The sequence below is a fragment of the Helicoverpa zea genome, chromosome 6 (genome assembly GCF_022581195.2).
Source record: "Helicoverpa zea isolate HzStark_Cry1AcR chromosome 6, ilHelZeax1.1, whole genome shotgun sequence".
NCBI lineage: Eukaryota > Metazoa > Arthropoda > Insecta > Lepidoptera > Noctuidae > Helicoverpa > Helicoverpa zea.
The window spans coordinates 5197788-5224460 of record NC_061457.1 but is presented as its reverse complement, the minus strand read 5'-3'; the positions used below and the strand labels follow the sequence as shown (position 1 = coordinate 5224460).

General features: G+C 37.7%; 1 protein-coding gene across 2 annotated transcripts in view; it reads right to left on the bottom strand.

Moving 5' to 3' along the window:
* Positions 1–1249: 1249 nt before the first annotated feature.
* LOC124631462 overlaps positions 1250–26673 on the bottom strand; it is a 35194-nt gene continuing 9770 nt past the window's right edge. Inside the window, exons 2-10 of one of the 2 annotated variants that reach the window (XM_047165862.1) lie at positions 17583–17730; positions 8209–8340; positions 4656–5306; positions 4371–4573; positions 3951–4038; positions 3412–3559; positions 3002–3127; positions 2569–2693; positions 1250–2047 (exon numbers count right to left, since the gene is read on the bottom strand). In XM_047165862.1, the coding sequence (XP_047021818.1) occupies positions 2022–2047; positions 2569–2693; positions 3002–3127; positions 3412–3559; positions 3951–4038; positions 4371–4573; positions 4656–5306; positions 8209–8340; positions 17583–17730 (1647 nt within the window). In that variant the 3' untranslated portion in view covers positions 1250–2021. Of the gene's footprint in view, positions 2048–2568; positions 2694–3001; positions 3128–3411; positions 3560–3938; positions 4039–4370; positions 4574–4655; positions 5307–8208; positions 8341–17582; positions 17731–26673 lie in introns of both variants that reach the window. The other variant, XM_047165861.1, reaches the window with a different exon arrangement.

Here is a 26673-nt window from a genome sequence, read left to right as displayed (position 1 = left end):
TTGGTAAAACTTACTGGCTTCTGACTACCCATAACGACTGCCAAGAATGGAATGTTCAATGACAGTCGGAACCTACAGTTTAACATCCCCTCCAAATAACGGTCGTTGGTATCCAAAATATACATAAAAAGTACATACGAACTTAGAAAAGTTGCATTGGCAGGCACTTGCCAGACCTGGAATTAAAGACGCACGCTCATACTTAAGAGATTGGTTCTCTACCCACTAAACCACCACGAATTCCACTAAGTCACCACGACTTTGTCATCTATTTAATGTTTTTTTACGTAATATTTTTGCCACACACAACTTAAATGCGGACTAATTAGAATCACTACTTTTATCCCTATGTTCACGTCTATTGCGACTATTCAGATCTTTGATTTTGCTGACCCCGTAGTCGCTGGCATAAGGGACAGGATCCGCGTACGAAGTCGCGGGCAGAAGCTAGTGTTCAATAAATTGCAAAACAAATCGTAGCCGGTAGCGATGCGTAGAAAGTAGTAGAAACGCTACGAAGACTACGCCATATTATTGCGTAGCAGCGACATCTGTGTCTAGTCGACAGCAATAGGTACTGATTCCGAACAAAACACAATAAAGTTACTATACTTAGTAGAAACATTCAGTTCTTTCCTATAGGTGTCGTTACGTTTACCAGTGATAAACGCATTTCAAGTTGTGTTGGTAGGATTGTGGTATTAAGGTTGAGCATAGAGCTTGCTCTTTTTCCTGATACTGTGTTCACTTGATGCAATTAAATAAAGCCTTTATGTACATTTCATTTACATTTACATACCGATTTATGTAGAATCTATTAGAGCCATTGCATTGGAACAATTATCTAATCGAGTTGATAGAATTTTACTGCCAATAAAATTATGATGGAATTTTTTTACCGCTGACAAAACCTATAATTCCTCGCAGGTAGAACTTTTTAATTAGTCCATAATAACCATTACCTAATGCTTACGATAATAAATACCTAGGTGTTCGTTACATGTACAGAAGTTCAGGTTCCTTAATGTTTTCCTTCACCGCATGTCAGTATGGTGTTCGGGATAAACTTCCTGACACAAACCGCACTCTCATACGTGACTCAGTACTTACCTACTAAATTGTTGCGTAGTTATTAGCCATACGATTGTTGATTGCTAGTATTTATAACAGGTAATGTTTAATTATAGGATTGATTTGTGGTAGCTGCTAGGACGTGGTAGGTCTCGTACCTCTTAAATAAAACATTTTATAATGAAATTAATTTAATAAATACATTATCACATTCACACACATAACCACACTATATTACAATAAGTTACACTTGACTGCGCTTAGCCAGGTAAATTCACACAAAACACAAGAAACTTAAATAAAAATCTTAATTATACGTTTTTATAGTCTGTTGAATACGTAAATAAGATGTCTGTGCCAAACGAATGACTATCGTAAAAAAATAAAAATATTTACAACCTTTTTGAGTGGGCTCGCTGCATTAAACGCGTTTATCTAATTCACAAGGAAATATTCACGGGTATCACTCTTCAGTCTTGTTTTAAATATTATACTTAACTTAAAGTTTTGTAAATCATATTACTGTTATATGAGCACAAGAATATCAAAAAATACCGAAATGTCTACATGTTCGCTGGTCACGTGCATTCTTAAATAGTAAAAAAGTTTATTTACATTTAAGCGTTATTAAAACTATTTGAAATACGAATGTTTTATTTTTAAAATATTTGCAAAACAGTAAAATATTTAACTGTACGTATTTTTCAGGTTACAAACTGTTGATCTCTTCTTCCGTCCAACATAGAAAATACAATGTTAGGAGAAAATCTACCTGAGCAAGTGACTCTGAAAGTTTTATGACAGAGCTAGAATTTTGATTTTCCTAAAAGCTTCCCATAGCATTGAAGCACTAAATAAAGCAGCAATCTCTTACTGTTTATACAAAATATTGAGCATTGAGATCCAGTCGGATGTTCAACTTTAAAGCGTGTCTATCGATGCACTGACGCTCAAGGCTGCGGTGGGGCAGGACATCCTGCAAAAAATACAAACGTGAATTTAATTAAGACATTGTTATGCCGTACAACGTGGGGCGGCAAACGTCGAGGTGCCGTCCGGTGCCGTTCGCCGGATCGTTTGAACACTATTGTCTGTGTAACGGCATCATTTCTCGTGACGAATCGCTGATATGCAGAAAGACGGTCATATTTCACATGTTTGGTCAAGTGGTCACCTAACAGTTCCTGTCAGAAATCATTATGTTTCTATGTTTTGGTATTTCAACTGAATTCCAACAATGCTGTAAGTAGGTACGTCACTTTGATTGATCAAGTTGAATGCAATTCGTTACTTTCGTTTCATAGATTCATTGTTAGTTTTTGAGTTCACTCTTCGAATACTTTCGTATTTGATTTCCTTAAAATGATTTCTATATGCTCATTTGCCGATAGATAAATATGTCGGTTTATGTTCTCTATTAAATGTAATTTCTGTATTTCTGGGAGATCACGATAGTTCTCAGAACAGGAGATATTCAGGAAGCCGAAAGATACTTACTGCAAACACTACATGCTATTTCATCACTGTTGTCTCCGCAACCATCGCGTCCCGAGCACGCGACCGCCGTACTCCTGCACCGACCATTACCGCATCGGAACGGACAGAAGTCAGCCGCACGCCATCTGAATAAATGCCATGAATAAATACAGAAAACGTGTCAACCACCATAAGTTAAGGTCAAATATTTGGACAAACACCGTTACAGGTCGCACGTGGCGTGATTACGAAATGCAATGGTAAATATAGTTAACAGCTAATAAGGTTTTTGTGGCAATCACCTCAGGCTGAGACGCGGCCAACGATACTGTTACTGCATTTATCAGAGTTTAATGGCGAGTGTGTGTTATAGCAGGTTTATGGAGTGTATTGTTGCGACTATTAAAGTTACCGTAAGACTATAAAGTCTAGGCTATAAAGGAAGCATCCTTACCTTGACTGCTCGTTGCATAGGTGTGGTGGCTCGTCGGACGCGTCTTTGCAAGATATTATTGCGTTGCAGAACTCATACTCGGGAAGGCACTCCCCTGAACCACAACGGAATGTATGACGCGGACATCTGAAGAAAATTAGATTGTAACAGTTAGCTGACTGATTAAATCGTCGATAAAAATATTTTTGGCAATGGGTTTATTGTAAAAGTTCATTGGCGCTTAAAACATTCTCACGGTAGGTAATTCGGATAAGTAGAATAAAACTGCGAAGGTTTATGAGGTTTTTAAACTTAATTTAAATTAGATAGTAACTGCGTAATTACTACGGATACATTTCTGAAATATTTTGGAAATACCCAACATTAATAGAACCCTACAAATGTTTCTTTTTTTAATTCATCAAACTTACCCCTTACGTCGAGTAGCCCGGCAGTTCTTCTCGTCTTCTCCCCCTGGGCACTGAGGAGTTCCATCACACCGGGACGCTCGCGACACACATGGAGATCCAGGCCCTCCACATCTGAACGAGTTCGTTGGACAACGCTCCCCTGTAAGTTCTGTGAATGAAGAACATGGCATAGAAGATATAAGAAGTAGTAATTGGGAAGCGATGGATGACTCTTGTGACTATGTTTGATGTAACGCGCGGTGGTGTCATGGAAATGACAAAAATTTAAGGCGCTGAAATGTAATTTATTTTACAGCAGGAGCCGTTTAATACCTAAATGAAAATTATAGTGACAAATCAATAACATTAGAAAATGTTTATAACGTAACACAACCCATTATCCCAAAAAATATCGATAAAGTTAAAAATGTGTTTGTTTTGATTAACATAATATTTGGTTATGGAAAAATGAGTACGAAATGAAAATGAGACGAAGCGATGAAGATGAAAGATGTGCGGAAAAGACACAGAGTGCAAAGTGTACGAACCTTTACCAGTACCTTGACATTTCTCATCGGAACCGTCTGGGCAATCCTTGCGTCCATCACAGACGAAGTACCAACTTATACACGTTCCCGTAGACCGGCACTGGAATAGTAATGAGGAAACTACAGATATTGTACGCATACTATAGGTATTTATTATTGTTCAGAAATTAAATACGCTTCTCCTAATATAACAATTACTAATAAGTAACCAAGAGTTATTCTCTTACATGAAATTATCTAATAAAGAATGCTGTCGTAATAGGTACTAGGTAAGCATATTACAAGATTTTCTTTGGAAATTGTAAACCATTAGCTAAACTGCAAATAAACTTGAGCCATTTAGAAGAAATTACAAATAATAAACATTCAAACACATATACGGCATATACTACGTCTGTTTCGTGGGATTCTTTAAGAAAATATAATACTAACTTGGAACGTGTTTGGCAAGCAGCCTCTATTACGAGCCGAGCAAGCTGAAGTTGAGTTTGTTCGGTACGTGCAGTCACATTTCTTGTTGAGGCATCGCGTGTAGGGATCCACTTGTTGACACTGCGGGTCTGTAAGGCACGGCATTCCTAGAGATGCAGGCCCAAGGTCGTAAACTGGCGTATCCGCGCGAATACGATGCTTGTCTGAAAATAATTAGGTTGTTAAAAGAGCTTCTTCTAAAGGCGTTATGTTGTAATGAAACGAAATTCTACAATAATAGATTACCTTTTAAAGATGACTTCTTTTGATGGCCGGCCTTGTGAGGCTTACTGACTGAAGTACCTTGTTCCTTTGACGATCCGCTTTTTTTGTTGGATTTCTTTTCTACAGATGGTTGAGTTACAACCCTATAAATTGGCTGGTCATTTGCATGCAAATTAGCTGTCATTTCGTCTACCCTTATTGTTTCATTCGGCTCGCCGTCTTTTCTAATCGAAACTGGTAAACGCTTCGTTGGTTCAGCGCTTGGGACTTTCATGACGGCTTGCATCAAGGGGCTGTCTTCGTCTGTACTAAATACGTCGTTTTTGCTAGCATACGTAGGTAATTTGCTTGGCTGAATTTCGTCCGAACTGACTATAGCGAGTGGAGATCCGAATGAATTAACTGAAGTTGACGTTAGCTGAACGGTTGGACTTGGATCTTTATATGGTATTGTACCGTTTGAAGGAGCTACAACAGAGTCCATTTCAGCTACGACAGCTTCAGTGGCATATGGGGGGATTTTCTGAGCTACACACTTGTCTCCGATTTGTTTGAAGAGGCTGTTGCACGCGCACCTTCCGAAGAGGTTAAGTATGACGAACTCGCAGCGACTCTCCTTATCCCATAAGCGACAATGTTCATTGCTGTAGCAGACGTGACCGGGCGGTGCAGCTGAAATGACGAGATAAATCACGTAAGCACATGCAGTATTTTTAAAGTTTAACGTCAAATTGGCGCGCGCCAATTGGTCGTTGAATAAAATACACCGAGGTATTTGTGTACTTCGTGACTGTTGCCGCACTGAGTGGCTGGTAGCAATTTTCCCGAGGCTAGTCATACGGTCTACCATTACATGCTCTAATAGTCGGATGGATACAGTTCCAACTTGATTTTTATGTATCGAAATGACTATCGAAAAGTGTACCTGCCTATTGTTTTCGATTCGATTACATTAACTTAGATACGTACCTAAATGTTTTAAATTGTTTGGTAGGTACCTACCTATAATGTTTTCCCATATCGGTTAAACACATAATGACTACAATTTGATGAAGTGTCGTGAATGTAAAATCACAAATGGTAATTTGATTGGCTATTATATGTTAATGCACGCAACATCGCAGGCTATTGTCGACCTACTCAAATCTATGACTGTGTTATTTTTCATGAGCCGTTATTATATTAGTCCATTCGTATTTTTATTAAATCAATTTTGTTTAAAATAACAAGTGTATTACAGCGTCAATCATTCCGTTTGGTATAACTGTTCCTATATAGTGCCCAGTGGAGTGCGCGAAATATTCCATGATTTGTTGCGCGCAGCTATGATTTGAACTTGTAACCTTTTTCGCGAATCAAGATAGAGGTAACTACATTATATTAAGCAGTGGAACATATTCCACCTTTCATCGTTCATGATAGATGTTTGATTTTGATATTCATACGGTTCGAGGTAACAAGGTCATGACATAAAATGTCAGTGTTACGAATAACAACACAAATTACAGTCAAGATATGTAGATAAAGAATCTGGATCACGAATGATCCAGATTCTTTATCTACATATCTTGACTGTGGTATCGTGGCATGTAAAGAATTTATTAAAGCTATACTTAGGAGTTCTCACAGTGAGGCTACAATGCTCACATTATGTGCGATAATAAGCGCGGTTCACATGAGCAGACGATGGCGGATTTGACAGAACAATTACTTGCTTCATTTTCTCACAATGCTCTTACGATAAATCGCGGAAATAAGGTCTGTTAGAGTATCTTAGAAAAGCGAAGAGGAGACTATTAAGCAACCGCCATCAGATTTTATATAGCTTTTACCAAATGTGACGCAGCAACACCACAATATGTTGTAAAATTACGGTATTTGTGTAACAATGTGAGTTGTTTTAATAGCTTTTACTCAAGAAGCCTTCACCGTCAAGATTGCAGTTTGACTCAGACTTTATAATATGTGTACCGTTGCTATACAGTAATATTTTTACGATGTATTAAACATTTTAAGCGCTAATAAATGGAGCAAAAATAAAGGTAGGACAATTTAATGCGAATTCGAAACACTTTTTGATTCTGTTGAATTTGATTGAAGGTCAAATAGACGGCTTCCAAAAGGCACTTTCCTCGGGCCACTTCGAAGAATTACACGGCTTATTCGTTATGATTCAATACAGTGACTTAAACCATGACAAGCTCAATTCTCTATGAAGTTGGCTCATTTAAATGAAATTGAAAGTATTAAATAATTATTTCGATCTTTATTGGAATATTCACGGTCATGACTGTTAATGGAGCCTATTTTAAAAATAGACTATCCCACAGAGTTTACCATTAATGCCTTAGATTGGGTCTACAATGTAGGAATGCTCCTGTATCATATGTTGTATTTGAATTGTTGATATGTAGGTATATGCTAGATAATGGTTCCTATATATGCATTTTATGAAGTATATTAATCATAATTTACTACCTACTAAGTGAGTTATGCGGCATCAAGTCCAGAACGACATCAAACATGTAATAAAACGTTAACGTTGCTTGTAAATGCAAACCTGCTCGTGTGTATTTGTTTTGCGGCTGAAAATGGGTAAATCCCATAAACGTTCTCGTCGATCGATATCAATGGCCAGGGACACACATTTATGAAACAAACAAATGAATTAAAGAGCCACTATACTTACAAAAACTCATATTTATAGGTACTTACAGCAAATCGTGGATAAACAAAAATGTTAAAATGGTAAAAAAACAATACATTGTTTTTTTAGAGCCGTTTGGTGTGATATATGTTTTGTTTACCCTAGAGTGTCCCTAGAGTGGACTACACATTTTAAACTTCAATACTTAGGTGTATAATGATCGCCACACCTACTGCCTAATTAATTTGTTTACTGTCGGGGGAGTGGCGACACATAGGTACAACTTTGTTTTTCCTAGTCCGTGTTTATTATGAAAAATAACTACCCAACAGCGTTAATTATAATGTAATTTTCAATTTAAATTCACACGTTACGTTAGTGGCCGCCTTATTAATTATTCTTACACGACTGAAAAACCCGAATGGCTTACGAAATATTTTTCAATTAAATTACTTACTATAGGAACTTTAGCTTGGAAATGTTTGTACTACCGGCTTATGATGTCTATGACAGTTTTCCTATGAAAAACTAATTGATAGCCCCGCTACGCTCGTTAACCAGCCATTTCAAAGTGGTACGCAAAAAAAAACAATGTTACGCATTTTTCTTACTACCGATTCCAAGTCGTTATAGAATTAGCATTGGGAAATGAAAAGCAATTTATTTGTCGATTGTATCGCATCATTGTTTGGTGTTTAACAAGTGGTAATGGCATTTCCCAGTATTGGTATTCTCAGTTCTGGAAAAAAATGTTCCGTGGGTGGTACGGCTTGTGGTAAAAGTGGTTGTGTAATAATGTCGACAGATATTTACAATTTTTCAATCATCTACTCGTATATTGAAAACTCTGTATTTTATAAAACTGTGAGGTCTTACTTAAAGTCATGAGTATTTCTTACTTTTGTCAATTGAGCTACGAGTACTTACGAGAGAGACACGTGTGTTTCCTGAACTGCAGATGTCCATCCGTGCACCGGCAGACTCCTTCCAGACAGGCCGAGTACGCCACCTTCAGGGTGCACTGCTCCGATACCGTGCATTCTGATCCTAAGAGCGTCGCTGCAACAAAGAGAAATCCATAATTCCTAGAATTTATAGAAAAAAATATACTTTAAATACTTAAGTAAAATCTTTTCTGAGAAGCGTAAAGCTTCTCTACTTAAAAAACTATGATCTTAAGAGATTACGAATTTACGTCACGACGCAGTTACACCACTATTGTCAAAAGTTATTTACTTTCTACAGAATAATAAAAAAATGTTTTTATGAAAGATGCAATAAAAGCATTGTGAATATTGCAATCGCCAACGAGATCATGATTTACATATTATTTCTACAATCACATCAATTCGAATTTCATGCAAAAAACGTATCCGGATACTGACTGAAAAACGACACAATGTTAACTAACTAGACTGAAAGAGCGTTACACTTTGCTAGGAATTTAAAAAACGTTCATAGGTATCTTTACGTAAAGAACAGACAGTTCGATGTAGGAAAAAGTAAGTATTCAATACTTATGTTAAAATATTTATGAGAATTTATTTGAAAGATTCAGGTTAATAACTGACAAATCTGAGATCCCATCAGAAGATAAACATACTTACGGATAAAAAAGTATTTACCCTTGTCGGAGTGAAAGTAAGCAAAAAAAAAAAATTACATGAGCCCATCTCAATTATCTTGCTTGTACAACAACAAAGCTGGAAGTAAGTAAAGTGACGAATGTTTTCGAAATGATTGTCCTAATTTTTTATTTCATCTGTCAATCAACTCGGGCTTGTGTCGATTGTAGAATGGTTTGCAGCCACAGGAGGTGTGTTGCCTCCTCTACGTGTCCTAGTCTCTATGGTGACAGAGCTCTGAATGACGGGTTCATGACCCGAAGGCGTGTGCGACCCTATTTGATTTCAAGTTCACCGTTGTTGGTCCGTTTATACGGGTGTGGCCGACAATTTGCATCCAATGTATGTGCATACACTTACTTACTACTACGTCATAAACAATACCAGTTATAAGGTCATGTTGAACATTAGGTACCACTAAAAACTTATGTTTATATTTAGGTTTACACAACGATAAAGCAGGATTTCGTTCGTAGAAACAACATGTTTATGCATAACACGACTTTCAAACGTTTAAACGATTAATAATAGAGTCACACCGTCGCCGGTTAGTATGCGAGCGGCACTTTACAAGAATATTAAAAGTAGCTGCGATTAACACTTCAAAATAAACATGTGAGATTTATTAGCTACTACCGCATTGATCAGCCGCAAGTTCCGATCGATATCTTGATCGTCCATTCATTGATTTCATTATATAATACAGGAAAGCTCTTTGATTAATATTTATTTGGGTTTTGTGGAAGCCGGATATTTTTTTCTTGTCTAGAAACCTATATTTTCTCTTTAACTGTTATTAATTAGTTCCGACGTAAGTTTATTAAAGTGAAGGTAAACACACGGAATTTAGCACTTAAATCAATTAATAAATAAACGTGTCACCAATTTAATTGAAAGCCAGTTATAATGATGATTATGGTCAATCATTAAACAGTTTTTACACGCGTTTGCTTTTAGCAAGTACGTACGTGGTGGCTCGCCGAATAACTCGACGGGCACAGCCTGTTATAATTATAATTCTTTTATACTTCTTGCGATTACCATCTATGCAGACTGACACATTAATCTCAAAACGAAGACTACAAAGAATGCTTACGTTTATTAGATTTGGCACGCCGCTGACAACCGTGAAAAGAGTGTACATGTGCGTGACTTTTCGATTTCCAATCCGAAGATTATAATCTTGTTATACAAAGTCAAGGTCGATTCGCTACGTGTAATGAACATAAGTGAATGAAACGGTGTCATTACCTGTCTCTTCATTCATTCGGTATTTCACATACGAAAATCAGTGAGGCGGATGTTTCCAGCTGAGTACCAGTGAAAACGCGACAGGCGGATAGATTCGAGCCTTTTATAGGAGCTTAGTCTATCTATGTAACGGTTGTCTAGTCATAGGCGCCCTAAATCACCTTCTTTGTATATTGTACGACAACGCTCACAGATAGACGTAAGTAATTACTTACACTTCATGCGGGCTTTAGTCTAGGCAAGTGTTCGATAGAGTTACCCTTGCAAAATTACAAAAAATATCTATAATCAAGATTACGCAGAGGAACGTACTTCACCATATAGTGTTATATTTTTTAAACAAAAGAAAGCGGTTATTCGAAAAAACAATGAAATTATGCAGAACAATGCGGAAAGTAAAAATCGGAGCATCACACAATGAAAATAATCAAAACAAATAAATTACGGAGAAACGCTGATATATCCATCAATCCTGTTGTGTTGAAATACTGATTAGTATGGAGAATTTCAATAGACATTTCATATACTTCCCTAATAATTAGCTGAGGGCGACTATAAGATTTGCATTTAAAAGCGTTTCAACCTAAGTTGTAGTTAATTCCAATAATCTAACAGAAATACATAAGGATGTTAAGCCAGATACGTATTTAAAGTTATCTCTTATGAGTTACAAGACTTACATCGTAAGAAACTGTTCGCTTGTTAGCTATGCATGCATAACTGGGTTAATGGATGCAAAATGGGCGTTTGTGCTGCAGAAAAACTGTATGTCATGCTTACATGCTTTGACATGGTAGCCAAGCACGGCTTACTATGTGCCCCCATAATTTCGACCAACTAGTTTACCTACGAAGTGACAAATTGTACAATAATTTGGGACAAGCGATTTCTATGGTTCTTGGTTTGTGCGAAAGAAAATTGTTTTCTTTCGTGCAGAAATTATCCCTCCCTTTTCATCCTCTTGACCGCTCGTAAAGATACTGTTAGGGCCCACTTTAAATTCTAAGAATTTATGACTAAATGCCGCTTGTTAAATGTAGGTCCCGCTGGTTAGATAAAATGCAACATGTTTTGTAAACAACGTAACATATTTTCCTCTTTAATGATCTAAGAATTATTATCACGCGAATTTGACATTTTCATTTTCTGTCCATTGCCCTTAGAAAGTTAACTTACCTACATTTAATTGTGCAATAGAGTCAGATATAACATACTGTGTAAATAGAAATGTTTATGTGTTTGCTTTCAACTACCAATTGTGTATACCGTTATTACAGAGAATCCACTAATCGTTAGCGTGTCTGATGCCATATGCATTCGTAATGGCATTTCTTTACCCATAAGCATCATGATATTTTGTTTCGGTGCGTCCTAGATAACCATAGGTATTATTATAAGGTATTTTTCCTTATCGGATATTTTCAGTGTTTACAGATATAATTATTACAATTAGAATCTTTAGCCTAAGCGATCGTGATCCGCGACACCATCACGATCAACACTGGGATTGTTTTGAATACTTTGGTGAAAATATTGTCAAAGTGAATTCTGTAAAAGTGAAAGGTCACACGGAAGAAACAGCAACCGTAGCTTGCAAACTAACGGGCTTGTCGTAGTAAATAAATAAAATGGATAAGAGTCCCTACATTTCATACCCTCGAAGGATAGCGGGACCAATTTACGGCTGGCAAACCGGACGATAAGTCAGTCGAAGCTTGCCGACGGGGCCGCTCTCGTAATCATCAACAAGTTTATTTAAATTGGTACCTACCGCAAATAAACGAGATGGACATATTCACGTAGCGTCCATGCACTCAGCTTTAGACGACAAGGATTTATTGGCGTCATATTACCATTTAACTGCAAACCTTGATGAGAACACTTCGCTTACATCGAAGTTTTTCGTTTTTTGTCTAGAACGTTTTGTTAATGGACAATCTATGTTTAGTTTGAATGTTTTAAGATCACGCATTCCAAGAAGACATTCTGCAAGAAATGGCTTTACCTGTAGAATTTATCACAGTCGGTCTTCAGAGGCAAGCTATTAACTTTTTAGTTACTCTTGTAACATACAACTGCTCTGCAAATATCCTTTTATGGAACACTCTGCTTATAGAAAACAATATATTCGGTCCACAATTTTGTAGGACCCGTAATTTAAATATTGTATAAACTGTGCGGCGTGCACACAGCTTCTGCGGAACTTACTCTAATACTCACGGGTAAATTAAGCTCTGCTGCGTACGCTGTCAGGAAAGTAAGAGCTCTCACCGATGTAGCCACGGCGCGTTTAGTGTACTTTAGCTATTTTCACTGCATCATGTCCTACGGAATTCTTATGTGGGGCAATGCTGCCGATATCGAGAATGTTTTCGTACTACAGAAGCGCGCTGTCCGTGCTATATACAAACTTGGTGCTAGAGTCTCCCTTAGGGAAAGGTTTAAGGATATTGGTATTCTGACTGTGGCGTCTCAATACATTTATGCCAATATAATATACGTAAGGCAAAACCTAGATTCATATAGTAAAAACAGCGACGTACATCATTTTAATACTAGAAATAAACACAAGTTAACCGCACCTAATTATCGTTTACATAAGGTACACGGTTCATTTGTGGGGCTTTGTGTACGCATTTATAACAGAATTCCGGTTCATCTGTTGGAATTAACGGACAGTTCTTTTAAAAATAAAATTAAAGAAATTCTTGTTAAAAAGGCATATTATAATGTTAATGATTATTTCACAGATAAACGCAGATGGCAGCTCTGAAGTGGAACAAAAGTGCTTTATTTTATTTTGTATTATTCGGTGTTTTAAATTAATAATAAATAAAATTGAATTGTATAACTGTAAAATAAATTAATAATAATTAAATTGTAATAGACAGCTGTGTTGCTGGGAAGTTTGTTCTTCACCGCTTCTTCTTTCCAGCCATAACACTAGGAAGTGGTGAAAGGGGGGCGTTTTGGGGGTGCTGTCATTCTTGTAAAATTTTGACGTTAAAAAGTGCTAATCGTATTAGCCTATTTTAATAAATGATTTTGACTTTGACTTTGACTTTGACTTTGAAAAAAAAATATTCTGCCGCAGAGTCTGTACTATTTTTGGTAAGCGTTCAATACAAAGCTTATTGGCACAGTTGAAGGTAGCTAGTGGGACATTACCTATATGAAATTATGTGCTAGCATACATACCTAGCATGCAACAATTTGGAGATTCAAAATAACAACATCCCAAAAGAGCCGCGAATAAGACTTATTTACGCTGATATGGCTTACCTACTATTATACATTTAATACAAAACTACATACTTTGGCAATAATTTTGGAAATATTAAATACATCCTGAGAGAAAACAAAACAACTCATCGCGTGAAAACAGGCAGTTACATTTATCGTCGTGGACAATGTTGTACCTCGTACGTAGGCACCCTACAGACATTGAATTATATTTTAACGACAATGTAAACACCATCTGTAAATACGCGTACAGTATTAAAATAAAGAGTACACAAGTTTTATGGAGTGTGTTATAAGGTAAATTGGTAATAGCGCAATTATATCTCGCTGACAGTTGCGCTGAGGTCTGGGTCTTTATCAAACGGTTTATATATCTGTTATTCTCGTGTTGATTGCTCACGCTTGGCACACTGACCACGAGGAAGTTTGAGATGACAAGCTGACGGCTCGCATCTATACCGACGCACGGTTACCCTCTTTCCAGCGTTCGATATCATTCCTATAATGACTTCCTGGTTTTATTGCACTTGATGTTAATGGGACTTCCTTTGAGAATGCAACTTTCTTTTGTAGAGTTTAATCCATTTTGCGTATTTGATTACCTATTTATGTACTACAATAGGGTTTGTTACGCTATGAAGTAATCGTGCAATACACAAGAAGACAGCCTTCTTTCTGCTGGGATTCAAACCAAGAAATGCTTTAAACAATGTAGGCAAACGGTAAATTAATAAAATAATGACTTTTACGACATCGCTGAATAAACCTCCGACGCATTGTTCCTCGCCTGAGACCGGTCCGTTTAAAGTCATATAAGGCCAAAGCAATAAAATTAAGTAAATAATTCCATTTATTCACACACGCGCACGCACCAAGAAAGGACTAGATGGGATATTATGATTATTGATTATGCAGTTAGTATGGTCGTTGAACTAGCGGCAGCCCCGGATCTTCAATTTTTTTTAGGCGGGGCAAAATCTGCAAAATGCCGCCCCGCCTACCTACTTATGTTTATTTTCACCTTTATCATCCATATAATTTTAGCTATCAATATGTAGGCAGGCAGGGCCGTCTCTAGCTCATGTAGCGCCTGGCTGCAATCATCACCCAAGCGCCACCTATGTATTGAAGTACTTAGAGTAGTTACAAAGAATATAAATAAGAACGTTCGAATGAAGTGCACTATTTGGTAGGTAAAGGACTTTAAAAAATGTGTCCAATTCATTGTAGGCTCTTTAAGTTATGAAAGTCGAGACAGAACGATGCAATTGTAAAAAGCAGCGCGAGCGAAGCGAGCGCGCAAATTTTTTAATTGGGACACAAAAAGTTAATTAGTTTAAAAAAGCGCTGTAACAAGCAGCAAGCAAACTTTTTTGTTTTTGAGGACTCCATAAATATATATTTTTTACTACATTTGACCAGTGGCGGCGTAGCATCGGGTGGCACCCAGGACAGACTACTTATCGAGCATCCCCCACCTCCCCAAAAAAAACGACAGTAAAGTGAATTTTTTTAATTGTTACTTTTGAGGACTGTAATTTAACTCTGAATTAAGCACAAATAAAAAGAAACCGTGACTGAAGCGAGCGTCAGTTGTTTTTGCTACTAAAAATTTAAAGCACCGAGCTTTAAATTTTTGTTAGATTGAGTACTCAAAAAGCAAGGGCAGAACAAAATAGAAATTAAGAAAGAACCGCGAGCGAAGCGAGCGGATTTCTTTTTTCTAACTTTGAGGAATTAATTTAAGTAATCAGATAAAGCAAACATATAAGAGAGGGGTGACAGTCGGACTGAGAGGGGTGACCGCCTCGATGTCTCGCGCATGCTCTGTCGTAGTTTTGTTTAAAATTTGAATATAAATAAAATGAAACAGTAAATGGTAGTGAACCTAAGCTTCGCAGATAAGAATGTGACTTGTCCCTTCTGCCCGCGCCATCCTGGTCATGCAGATATGTGTCGACCAAGATGGCACCCCCCGAGATGTGGTACCCGGGACCGCCCCCTCCGCCCCCCGCTTACGCCGCTACTGCATTTGACTTATAAAAATTAAGGCAGTGTGGCCTTGACTTATGAAGTCATTGAGGCAATGCATGTATAATATTGCGCGAGCGAAGCGAGCGCGAAATTTTTTGAGCCCGCGACACAAAAGTACCTGATAAAGGACATCGTCGACATTTGCAACAAGTACCCGCGAGCGTAGCGAGCGCGAATTTTTTAAAATTATTTGTTTGAAGACTCACAAAATAAACTGGGAATTATGTACAAATAAAAAGAAAACGTGATTAGAGACTGAATCAATGACCGACGACCGAGTCAATAAAAATAATAAACAATCAGAAAAACAGCCGCGTTGTCATTTAGCCGCGAGCGTAGCGAGCAAGAATTTTTTCACTTAGTTGGAGGATGTTAAAAGTAAAAAATAATCAAAATGATCAATCAAACAAAGCGAAGGCGACTTTTTTAGAAACTTTGCTTGTCAGTATCGAAATGTAATTTCATCGAAATTTCCTGGTGGTGGGGCGTTCCGTGGCGCCCCTGAGACCGAGCAAGGCGCCCGGGTCATGCGCACACCCTGCACCATAGGTTAAGATGGCGCTGTAGGTACTTAACCATTACAGTAATCTGTGATGTAGGATTTAAAATAAAAATAAATATATGCGATAAGCGTTCCTGGCTCATAGATGATCGCAAATAATTTTTAATAGTTTGCTAAAACTTCGCCTCGTGAATAATAAATGTTCGTGCAGTGGTGCAGGGTATCGGTCAAGTTGATATGGCCATGAAATTGCTGTACTTGTGCTATTATTTATTCCGTGGTCAAAGTTAAATAAATGATGAGTTATCCATCTATCTACTACTCTGAACCTACAACACGTTATCCATTGGTCTGTGAAGTGTGAATTTGGCAGCCGCCTGATTTTGCCGCCCCCTGAATTTGCCGCCCGGGGCACAGGCCCCGGCTTGCCCCCCTCTAGATCCGGGGCTGACTAGCGGGCCTTATGTTCAATCCCAGTTCGAAATGCCGCCAAACTGGACCTAGCTGGCTCGTAAAGTGTGTTACCCAACACATCCGCCAGTTATTCGTCTTTATAACATTCATCTTAACCTAGACAAGCAAATCAAGGCTAATAAAAAGTCCGTTATATCAGTCAAGGTATCGTAGTACCCATAAAAGCGAATTCGGCCCATCAGTCCTTATTCGAAGTAAAACGCAACATAATCGGCGAATGAACCGTTGTAAGTTGTAATCCACATGATCCAGTTGTCTGATTTGGTCCCATACTTTTGTGGGCAAAGAAAGTGAGACGACCGTGGGATTATAGGACTATCGCAATAAAATATCTGAGATATTGTGCGATAGCATTGAGCTCGTCTCGTATCCATTTAGTCTGAAGTCCGTATCGTGAAACCCTGCTTTAGGCGAACCGAAATTGGACGACTGTAGTAAGATAAAGTCTAGCCAAAACGGAATCTTATTATATTCATAGACGAGATAAACGTTTTTTGCCACTGCTAAAAGTGCTGTTAGTGTACTTGATCGTCTTTCCAATTATAATAATAGTTATTCGAAACGTAGTGAAAGTAACATTTAAATGGGAAGTAATGTACATTGTTCTTCTGATTTTGAGTCAGTCGTTTGAATTTAACAATGGACACAAAAAATAACCTTCGTGTATGATGCTATCGTCGAAATCCGTAAACAATTTGGAAAGAAAAACAATTGAAAGCGAAACTCTATTTGGGTAACAGTGTGAAAAGAAAATTCCTATGATGAAAACTGTGGCCATTACATGACGGCTATTGATCATCCGAGTGAAAGTAATTTGTTAGTCTCACCACAGAGCTTACCACACGAGAGTGATTAGGTAAGGTATTGGCAATGGGAGGTGAAAACCGCGAGCCAAAGTGCGTCAATTAGGAACGTAATGCGTGCGAGGGAAAAAGGACAAAATGGAATTTCAACGCTGCTACTACATAAAATCGTTTTACCTGCTGCACCTGCTCGTATTTTCCAACCAATATCGAAAATTATGGGTTGGATTTTGATAACGCTTTCTATCGCTTAGAAAGTTTTTCCAAGAAAATTGCTAGAGGCATGAATCAATTGGTTCCACCATGCGCGATATAAACATAGTATATTTTTATAAAGTTGTTAAAAAACAAAAGTGTTACTTTACTTACATTCAAGGCAGGTAGAGTTGTCAACTCGCGCGTAGTACGGTTGACATGCGCACACGCCTCTTTCGCAGTGCGAGTTTGTGACGCCGCAGTCGCTCTTAGCGCGGCACCGAGCGCCCAGATACGATGCTCTGTTATCTGCTTGTACTATCTGAAACAGAAGGTTATTTTTGTAACGTATTATACTCGAAACATCTCAAAGAATCTTAGTACTTTTAATGCCATTAAAGCTGAAGAAAATATAAAAATATAAAAAGTCGTGGTGGCCTAGTGGGTAAAGGACCAACCTCTCAAGTATGAGGGCGAGGGTTCGATCCCAGGTCAGGCAAGTACCAATGCAACTTTTCTAAGTTTGTATGTACTTTCTAAGTATATCTTAGACACCATTGGCTGTGTTTCGGATGACACGTTAAACTGTAGGTCCCGGCTGTCATTGAACATCTTTGGCAGTCGTTACGGGTAGTCAGAAGCCAGTAAGTCTGACACCAGTCTAACCAAGGGGTATCGGGTTGCCCGGGTAACTGGGTTGAGGAGGTCAGATAGGCAGTCGCTTCTTGTAAAGCACTGGTACTCAGCTGAATCCGGTTAGACTGGAAGCCGACCCCAACATGATTGGGAAAAGGCTCGGAGGATGGAAAGCTGAAGAAAATATCATAAATGTAGCTAGCTGTATTAAGGCACCTATTTCATGGAGCTTTCAATTTATTGTGTGAATTTCCTTTGAAAGTTTATCATGTAAAAACTTATTGGTTTCCAATAGGCACTGTCAATGCCTATGCTTTTGATCTGAATAAAATAAATTTACACCTAGACAACTAAAGTCACTCCTCCACTATAATGAAAAATTATACCTTGTCGTAAAAAGTTACGGCCTGTCGGCGAAGACGGCGCTTACAACTATAATATTTCCCCGCGAATTTGCTTTACATTTGCATATCAAGGGAATGTACCCCTCGCTATGATTTACAATGATCGTAATAACGCAGGCGTATTAATCACGTCGACTATACGCAGCGTTTCCAAGAATGCTCCTCACACGACCTGCGAAGTATTTCGTGGTTTTGCGCTATTTTTAAATTTCACGCTGGATATTTTTACTTGTTACAGGGCAATGTTCTTGTGTAAACTTACGCGTCGACCTTGGACTATACATCCTTCATAGCAAGCACGTATGCACTAATGCGTGAAGAAACGAATGTGTTTTAGGAGCGGATTACGATTCGTTCCACTTCGTTCGTGTTTGTGTATTATGTCATTGTTGCAAATTGCTATGACATTCCTAGTTGTAGCGTTGTCTTCGCTTATATGAGGATGTCCGCTCCGCCTACGACCCTCATACATCATCCTCGATATATTTCTGACGTGAAATAATTACGTATTCCATTATGAAAGCTATTATTGTTATGCTGCCAGACGCTGAAAATGACATCAGTGTGAAAAACTCAATTGTCAGTAAGTGAATGTAATATCGACCGAAATTAAATTTTAACGAAACGGTTCGAAATCGTTGCATTACTTATTCAAGCATCGGAACATGAAATTATACAGAAGAGGAAGGAGGGTCGGGCCTACGTCAGTATTTAGGTACTAAACTTGCTACATAATTCATGAGAAAAACGTTTTGTGAATCTATCTCACGGGGATATGAAAAACGGAGCACTCTTGTACACACATTACAAATGTTTGCAAGTAACAAATCACGTACGACTGCTTTGGATAAGTGACTCCGTTTCCTGTTGATAGCTAATATATCAGCTCTTGTTAGGAATTCAGTAATTATTTTCTTTCTTTACTAACGGACACATTGTATTCTGTACAGAGTAGTGATTTAGTGACCCAATTCCTATGCAACCAAATTTGACTTAACCAGTTTTTTGTTTAAGAGAGTATTGTTAAAATCTAAACGAGCACACGCAAAAACGCGTCCGTTACCAAAACCTATCATGCGGATTGCGGTTGCTTCGATTGTATGTAATGTTAACAATTATCCGACGAAACTTATTTAGCCGTGTGATTTGGTTTGACCGCGTCGCTGGCGCGTAAATGACCCGAGCACGAACCCAGCTCTCTCATCAATTTCCTAGTAAATCACTAACCACCCGTCAGCCTATACTTAGTTCAATAACATCCGTGCAACTTGTGTGTTGATAATTTCTGTTTTGTTATTATGAAGTATAAACTGTATTACGGAAGTTTATGAACGGTAATGATATAGAAACTTACCTTTCTAATGCAAAAAACTCATTGGTGTAAAGCACATAACTCGTTTAAGTATCTGCGAATATAGTGACACTATTATAACGAGTGATTGAGAGTAACGATTAGTATCAGGTGAAAGATAACTTTCATTCCATTGATGGCTGTAATGACGTTTGAATAGCATTTGATCACTCCTTTAACACTCCATTAATAATAATGACATTATAATAAAATACATTTCTCTGTGATACACTGGACTGTATTCAGCCTAACGAAGTTTTCTCTGAGGTAAAAACGCAACGTTGTGGTGGCGATCTCTATCGGCCCATTACCGTCGGTACCATGACGTGTAATAGCATTACGTGACATAACAGCGCATAATTAATAGTTCTAATTACACACCCTTCTACTGAGATTTTTATCTGCAAACCAAATGAAATGCGAGTGGTTAGTTTTAATGGAGTAAATCGACGTAATCACGGGACTCATGAGAGCGTAACGCTATCCTAAGATTATTGCTATGTGCTAGATGGTAGCTGTGCTCGTGAGACCTCATGATACCTAAACATGCTCAGTTTTTACGGTAATTAGCCGCTTATGACAATTGTTACGCGCCACGTTGAACTCACTAAGAAGTTAACTGAGAGCCTTTAGAAAAGCAATTCACACATCAGAACATGACAAGAATATAGTGAGGGAGGAAGGTAATAAATATATAAGCTTTTACGGACCTTCACCGCAAATGTATTATGCAGTAGTTGCCATATACGGGAATGGGTTACGTACGACGAATGAAGAAGCTATTTGTCATTCCGATTATATAGCTGTTACTAACGTTACTTTATACGTTTTTAGAGACGGAGAAACCGATGAGATAAGAAAACACCTTAGGAAATTGATTTTTTATCGATAGAGTAGATTTGGAACCCTGCGTAGGGTAATCCATATAAAAGTGTCATAAAATATTAATAAAAAATGATGAGCCTAGGGATACTTTAAAACTAAACAAAACTTTGCTATTTTCTCGTACCAATCGTAAACTTTTCTGACGAAAACGAGAGACCGGTTATTAACAAACACTAAAAACTTGAAATAAACGTCAAACAAATAAACTTACTTCACCTTACTTCCTCAATCTATTATTTCCTCTTGTGCAAAGGAGATTAAAAAATCCATAACATTTCTAATTTCCATGCGGATGAATATCCACGTTATTACCAGTAAATATTGTGTTTTGTTCTGAAACTAATGCTCTGCCAAGGATACCAGTCTTCCTTGATGACGACATAAAGCGAGCCCTAATGAGACGGCCATTGATGGCGTCTGTTTTTACTGCTACCAAGATTATTGTGTGGTCTACATCATTATTACTCGTAAGTAAACCGTCATGCATGCTCATTTCTGTTTCTTCGTGTACGGAAGTACTTTTGTACAAAAAATTGTACCTACGGTATGCTCAAATAACACATTAGGCTATAATAATTACTGGTTAAGTAAATCTTTATGTAATTTTGCGCAGTAAGTAATATTTTCAATCATGCAATAAAATGGTGCATCTTGAATGTTTGTCTGATCCAGTAGTTCATTCTTGAGACCATGAATCAGCACTAAGAGGCAATTGGATAGGCCGAGATACCTAATCTCAATCTTGTGATAGCCCAATATCTGCTACTCTCGGTTAATTTTTACGGATTATCTTAGCCCCGTACATCACACGATAATGTTGACTTAGCCTTGAGTTCATTATCAGGGAGAGACAAGATATTTTGATAACTTGTACTATTCGGTTTTTCCGCACGTGCACCAAAACACGAATATTGCATGCTCATTCTGGATTTTGGGTAGGTACCTAGAAGCCCATAGAACCTACTATTGCTAAAACGCCTCTAAACAATAGTTGAGGTACCTGGACAGTGAAGCACTTTTACAATGAATAAGTACCTATGGTGTGTCACGTCAATATTTGAAAAGATTGATACTTAAGAAACACAAGATTTTTTTTTTTATATCCAGGTGTGTGCCTGTTTATAGCAGTTCCTCCAATAATTTGAGTTAATACCTTCTAAGAAATCCGCGTACATTATGTAGCTGTACCTATATCCAATGTTGACTCTAACAATTACAATTCCACTAACGCACGAAGTCTGTTTCTAAGTAGGAATATTATGAAAGAGAAAAAGGAACATGTGTTTTACGACGCGGTGTAAGGTCAATACAAAGCAGGCAACTCATCTGCAGAACAATAGACAAGTTGAGTGCTAACCGCACGAGAATATTGCACGCTGTGGTCACCTCGGTTATCAAGCAACTTCACACACAAAAAAAAATAATAAAAACATAACTACGCGAATTCCACAAAAAGAAGGGAATGCTCACGCCTATTATCCTGGCTCCAGGAGAAACCAAAAGAATTTGTCTGGTTTAAGGCAGTCAGCGACGTAATTGCCAACCAAACTATTCAATTACTTAATAGGCTGAATCGCTATTCAACACGGCTATCTGACCAGTCTTTTAGGTACATTGCCGGAGACTTCAACAAACATGACGACATAAATATTTTAGAAACAAAACTTGAATTAATCAACAAAAATGTAACAGAATAAATTGAGCGATTCAATAAATTATCCGAGTATTAATTTGCATACTTGACAGATTCAACATAAATAAATGGTCATGGGACTATAATAACTGTACTTCAGGTATATCAAGTTGATTTAAATAGGATACCATAAAACTACTAGTACTACAAAGGAGTCATTAACATTCGCCACAACTAATGCGAAACAGTTAAGTAACTGTTTTAGGACGACAATATCGGATAATAAGAAAATTATGCTAATTATAAGATTAAGTTCCATTGCGGAAATATCCAAAGGCATTGATATTCTGTCACGCTGTATATAAAATATGCGCAGTATGAGCGATGCATTGCTTGCCAATCAAGTTCATTCTTAGCTCGCTTATGTATTCCAAGGCAGTAGAGACGTAAGTATACCGAGTAGTTCCTAACGACCTAAGAAATATGAAATGTATGACGATTGTTGAAACTTCAATTCCTCTTACTCAATCAATGTACCGGAAGGCATCGAGCGAGGTGCAAGCATTTGAAGAAAAAAACAAACTTATGCACAGCGCATTGATTTACTGATGTTAAACACGCTCCAAATGAATGTCTTAACATGTTAGGGGAAAATCGAAATGACTTTTTCTTCTTTATAAAGTAAAATGCCCTCGTAAAACCTAAAGTTCCCCTTGTCACGAAAAAAGTTCGGTGTACCGTTTAATTACCCATAAACGAATTCCGAATGCGAGTCTGAAACAACATAATAATAGACCCGGGGGAGCCAGAAGTTAAATAACTCAACGGATCTAAACTTAATGGTGGTGACTAAATATGAAACGAATAAAACTTTCAGGATTTAATTTCCTTGTAAATCAGGAATAACTTGTTGCTACAAAGCAGATAAATAAGGTGCTGCATAAGTTACTGCATATAATTTTTAATATACTATTTTGCATTTAATGAAAATTTGATCCCGGATGCGTAAAGGTCTCGCGGTCTCTTTGAGAAGCATCGGCGACACCAGTTGAGCGCGCCGACATGCGGCTGCGCGCGCGCAACAGCTCCTACTTCCCATGCGCGAGTGAACTTGCGCGACGTGTAGTGGTCGATGACCGGGCACGCGCGCCCTCGCGCTACGATCCAACTCAATGGGCACAGCATCTATGACGTCTCTCTTATAATGCACTGATATCGAAGCTATCTTTATGGATAATAAAGTATCATCTATTGTTCATGTTCAGCAAAATCGCCGTGTAACGATAATGACGATGATCATAATGCTTACAGCGCGTACCTTATCATTGATAGGAAGCGGCTGCGGATTAGTCACTTATTGCTTTATCATTTTGTTTTGTATCATATTGATGAGTCTATTACAATTTATGGTGATTTTGCAATAAGTATTGTTTATCTGCACGTGCCGAACGATAACAAAAGCTTAAAATCAGTATAGTCAGTTACCTATGGGATAAACATTTCTATGTCAAAGTTGAACCGTTAAGTAGTACAGTTCACGCGCGGTTGGCTTCACGATTTTGCCAAACTTAACAATGGAAATTGTATCACAGATATTATAAACTCTATTAATACTTTCTTTCTACGAAACGAGATCCGAGTTTAAAATTAATGGATATTGAAATGCGTACAAAAAATCTTCGTATACCATTTTTTCTTGATTATAACAACTATTATCTTCGGCGGATTGCACTGTCTTCTATGATTTGTCTTGTAATAGGAATTTTCAAATTGTATTAGATTGACTGTTTCACTTTCGTTTCCGAAAAAGCAATCTACAGTTATTAGTACATTTGCCGGGGCTGTGGCCGCTGTGGGATTGTTTAAGAGTTGCTGCGGTCCTAGCACACCACTAATTACATAAAGGATTTCATGATTTCCTATGTCCTAAAAATATACATATACGAGTATATTGTATTGCTGCAATACCATTCATTGGCTGATAAACTTAATCCAAGCTTCCTGACCTGATGCGGCCGTAAATTATACTGTTAAATAAATCTCTATTTCTGCAAAGTGATTTTACTGTCAGTTGGTCAGGCTAATCGGGTTCATCGGATAAATGGTTTTCTATTTTACTTTTACATCATTTGTGCTTATTGAATCGTTGCCAACTTTTGCAGATTTCTCCCGAAATATAAATTCACCTCTGTTTCACAAAGATTTACTTACTGGTTCTATCAGTAAATCTATTTCGACTTTCTCCTTATTAGTCTGATGGAATTATTGCAAAAATATGCATGCAATTGTAAACAATATTATTGTTATGGAATTGACTACTTGAAATAAAAAATCGTATTAACTATAAAACATTTTATAAATAACAGATGATGAAGTTCTAAATAGAATGAAGATGACTTTATTGGTTTGCAATATTGGCATTTCCCCGGGGGGCGCACCCTCCCTTGCTCCGTCTAGACTACTGAGAGAGATCAACTTATTTTAAACATCCGCAAATAGAAAGAGCTCTTGTAAACAAGTTTTCTTCAATAGCATGGAAATGTTGTTATCTTTCAGCGCTCTTCGAGAATAAAAAACAATTTCGAGGAGGGAAACTTGCAAAAAATAAAGAATGAAGATGCTAGAGGTAAGTATATGCGAGACTAATGGGGTGTTAAAGAAGTAAACACGCTATAATCGTTTAGGGAATTCAATATGTGAGTAATCGATGTAGTAATCTGTATAATTGATCGTGTCAATACCGAGTAAAAGTCGATGGGGCGTGTAATAACCAACAAGAGGCTGACCAGTTTTTCATCTACACTTCGCGTGCTCTGCACTAGAGCAGGTCATATTTTGCATCCATAATTGTTGTGAACTTTATATTGAGATCGGTAACACAAGAGCATGTAATAAAAAATATCTCATTATTATAATTTGCTCAGCCGGAAGATTTTAATTACTATCTATTTAAAAATACATGAAAGAGTAATGTATCTCGCGAATATAGGTATATGCCAAATGCAAGTGCAATTATCATGTCAGCAAAAATACACAGTTAGAGATATCACGATAAATAATCGCAACATTTAATTACATGAGAATACATATAATTTATATCTGAATAGAAAGTGCAGAGTAATCGTACAATTTATTTAATTTTACTTGACGCCGTCAGTGAGTGGAGATAGAAACATTTTAATAGCGTTTGCTCTCACCCCTATATAGATTGCGGTTGAAAGCCTAATCTTCTTTCCCCGGTCCGTGCGCCGATCTGATGCGAGTCTATAATTGGGTATTAGCGTTAATACCTCTATATTACAAACCTCCTGCATTTTATACAAGATACCTTGATAATAACATCTCTTAGTTTATTCATAGGACGTAAAGTTTGTAATTAATGTGCGGAGGATATTATTTGTGTTAATGCGTAATGCAAACCGTTTAGCGTCGCATACGTGTGAGCCAGCTGGGAAATCAGGTTCGTAATGGTGTTCGTAGGTGATGAACTAGCAACCTGTACTACCGCTACTTGAACTATTGTGGGAGACTGTACTTGATCGGGTGAATAAAATGAAAATGATCTCCCCAACAAAAACTATAGATGGAAGGAAGTGATGGAACCAAGAATGCAGCTTTGTTTACTTTAGCATTCCAAAATACACAACACAAGCTCAGGCTCACAGAATTGAACTTGACACGATGGAAATATTAACGAGGACAAAACTTGTTTCAATTAATTTGTGAGTGGATTTCATAGGGTAGGGTGTATCAATTGTTGTATTCGGCCGCGTGCCCAGCACCGGATTACAAATATTATAGAAACGCCGTAATTCGGACAGTGATTTATAGAGCGGGGGTGTGCCACCCTCGTAGGGGCACCGGCCACCGCGATCGCAAACAACATTGATTTCTGGAAACGAGACAAGTTTGAGTTGTGTCAGCGAAGTTCACGAGCATTATGTAACATGACACCACTGAATATTTTTCTCCACATCCCTGATTGCTGATTTCCCAGATGTACTGTGTTATCTGAACCAAACTTGTTCCAGTTTAGAAGTCATAAATGTGTGTTATTCATACGATTTTCCACCTACATACCCACAAACACGTTACACTTTCAAAGTTGCCATATAAAGTATATAAAACACGGAGGAGTTGGTAGTTGGTACATTCACGTCCACATGTTTTATGGTTATCACGATAAGAACTGGTCAAAAGTATTTTTTATAGCAAGTGTGAATGTCAGTTGGTATTTCTCTTTGAAGTTACTAGCGAGTGCGAATACTGTTCATCCATAACAATAACGGTTAACAAACGCAGTGCGCCTAAGCAACCGCTATTTTTTGCGTTGTTCTTTGTTAGAAGTAACTGTGT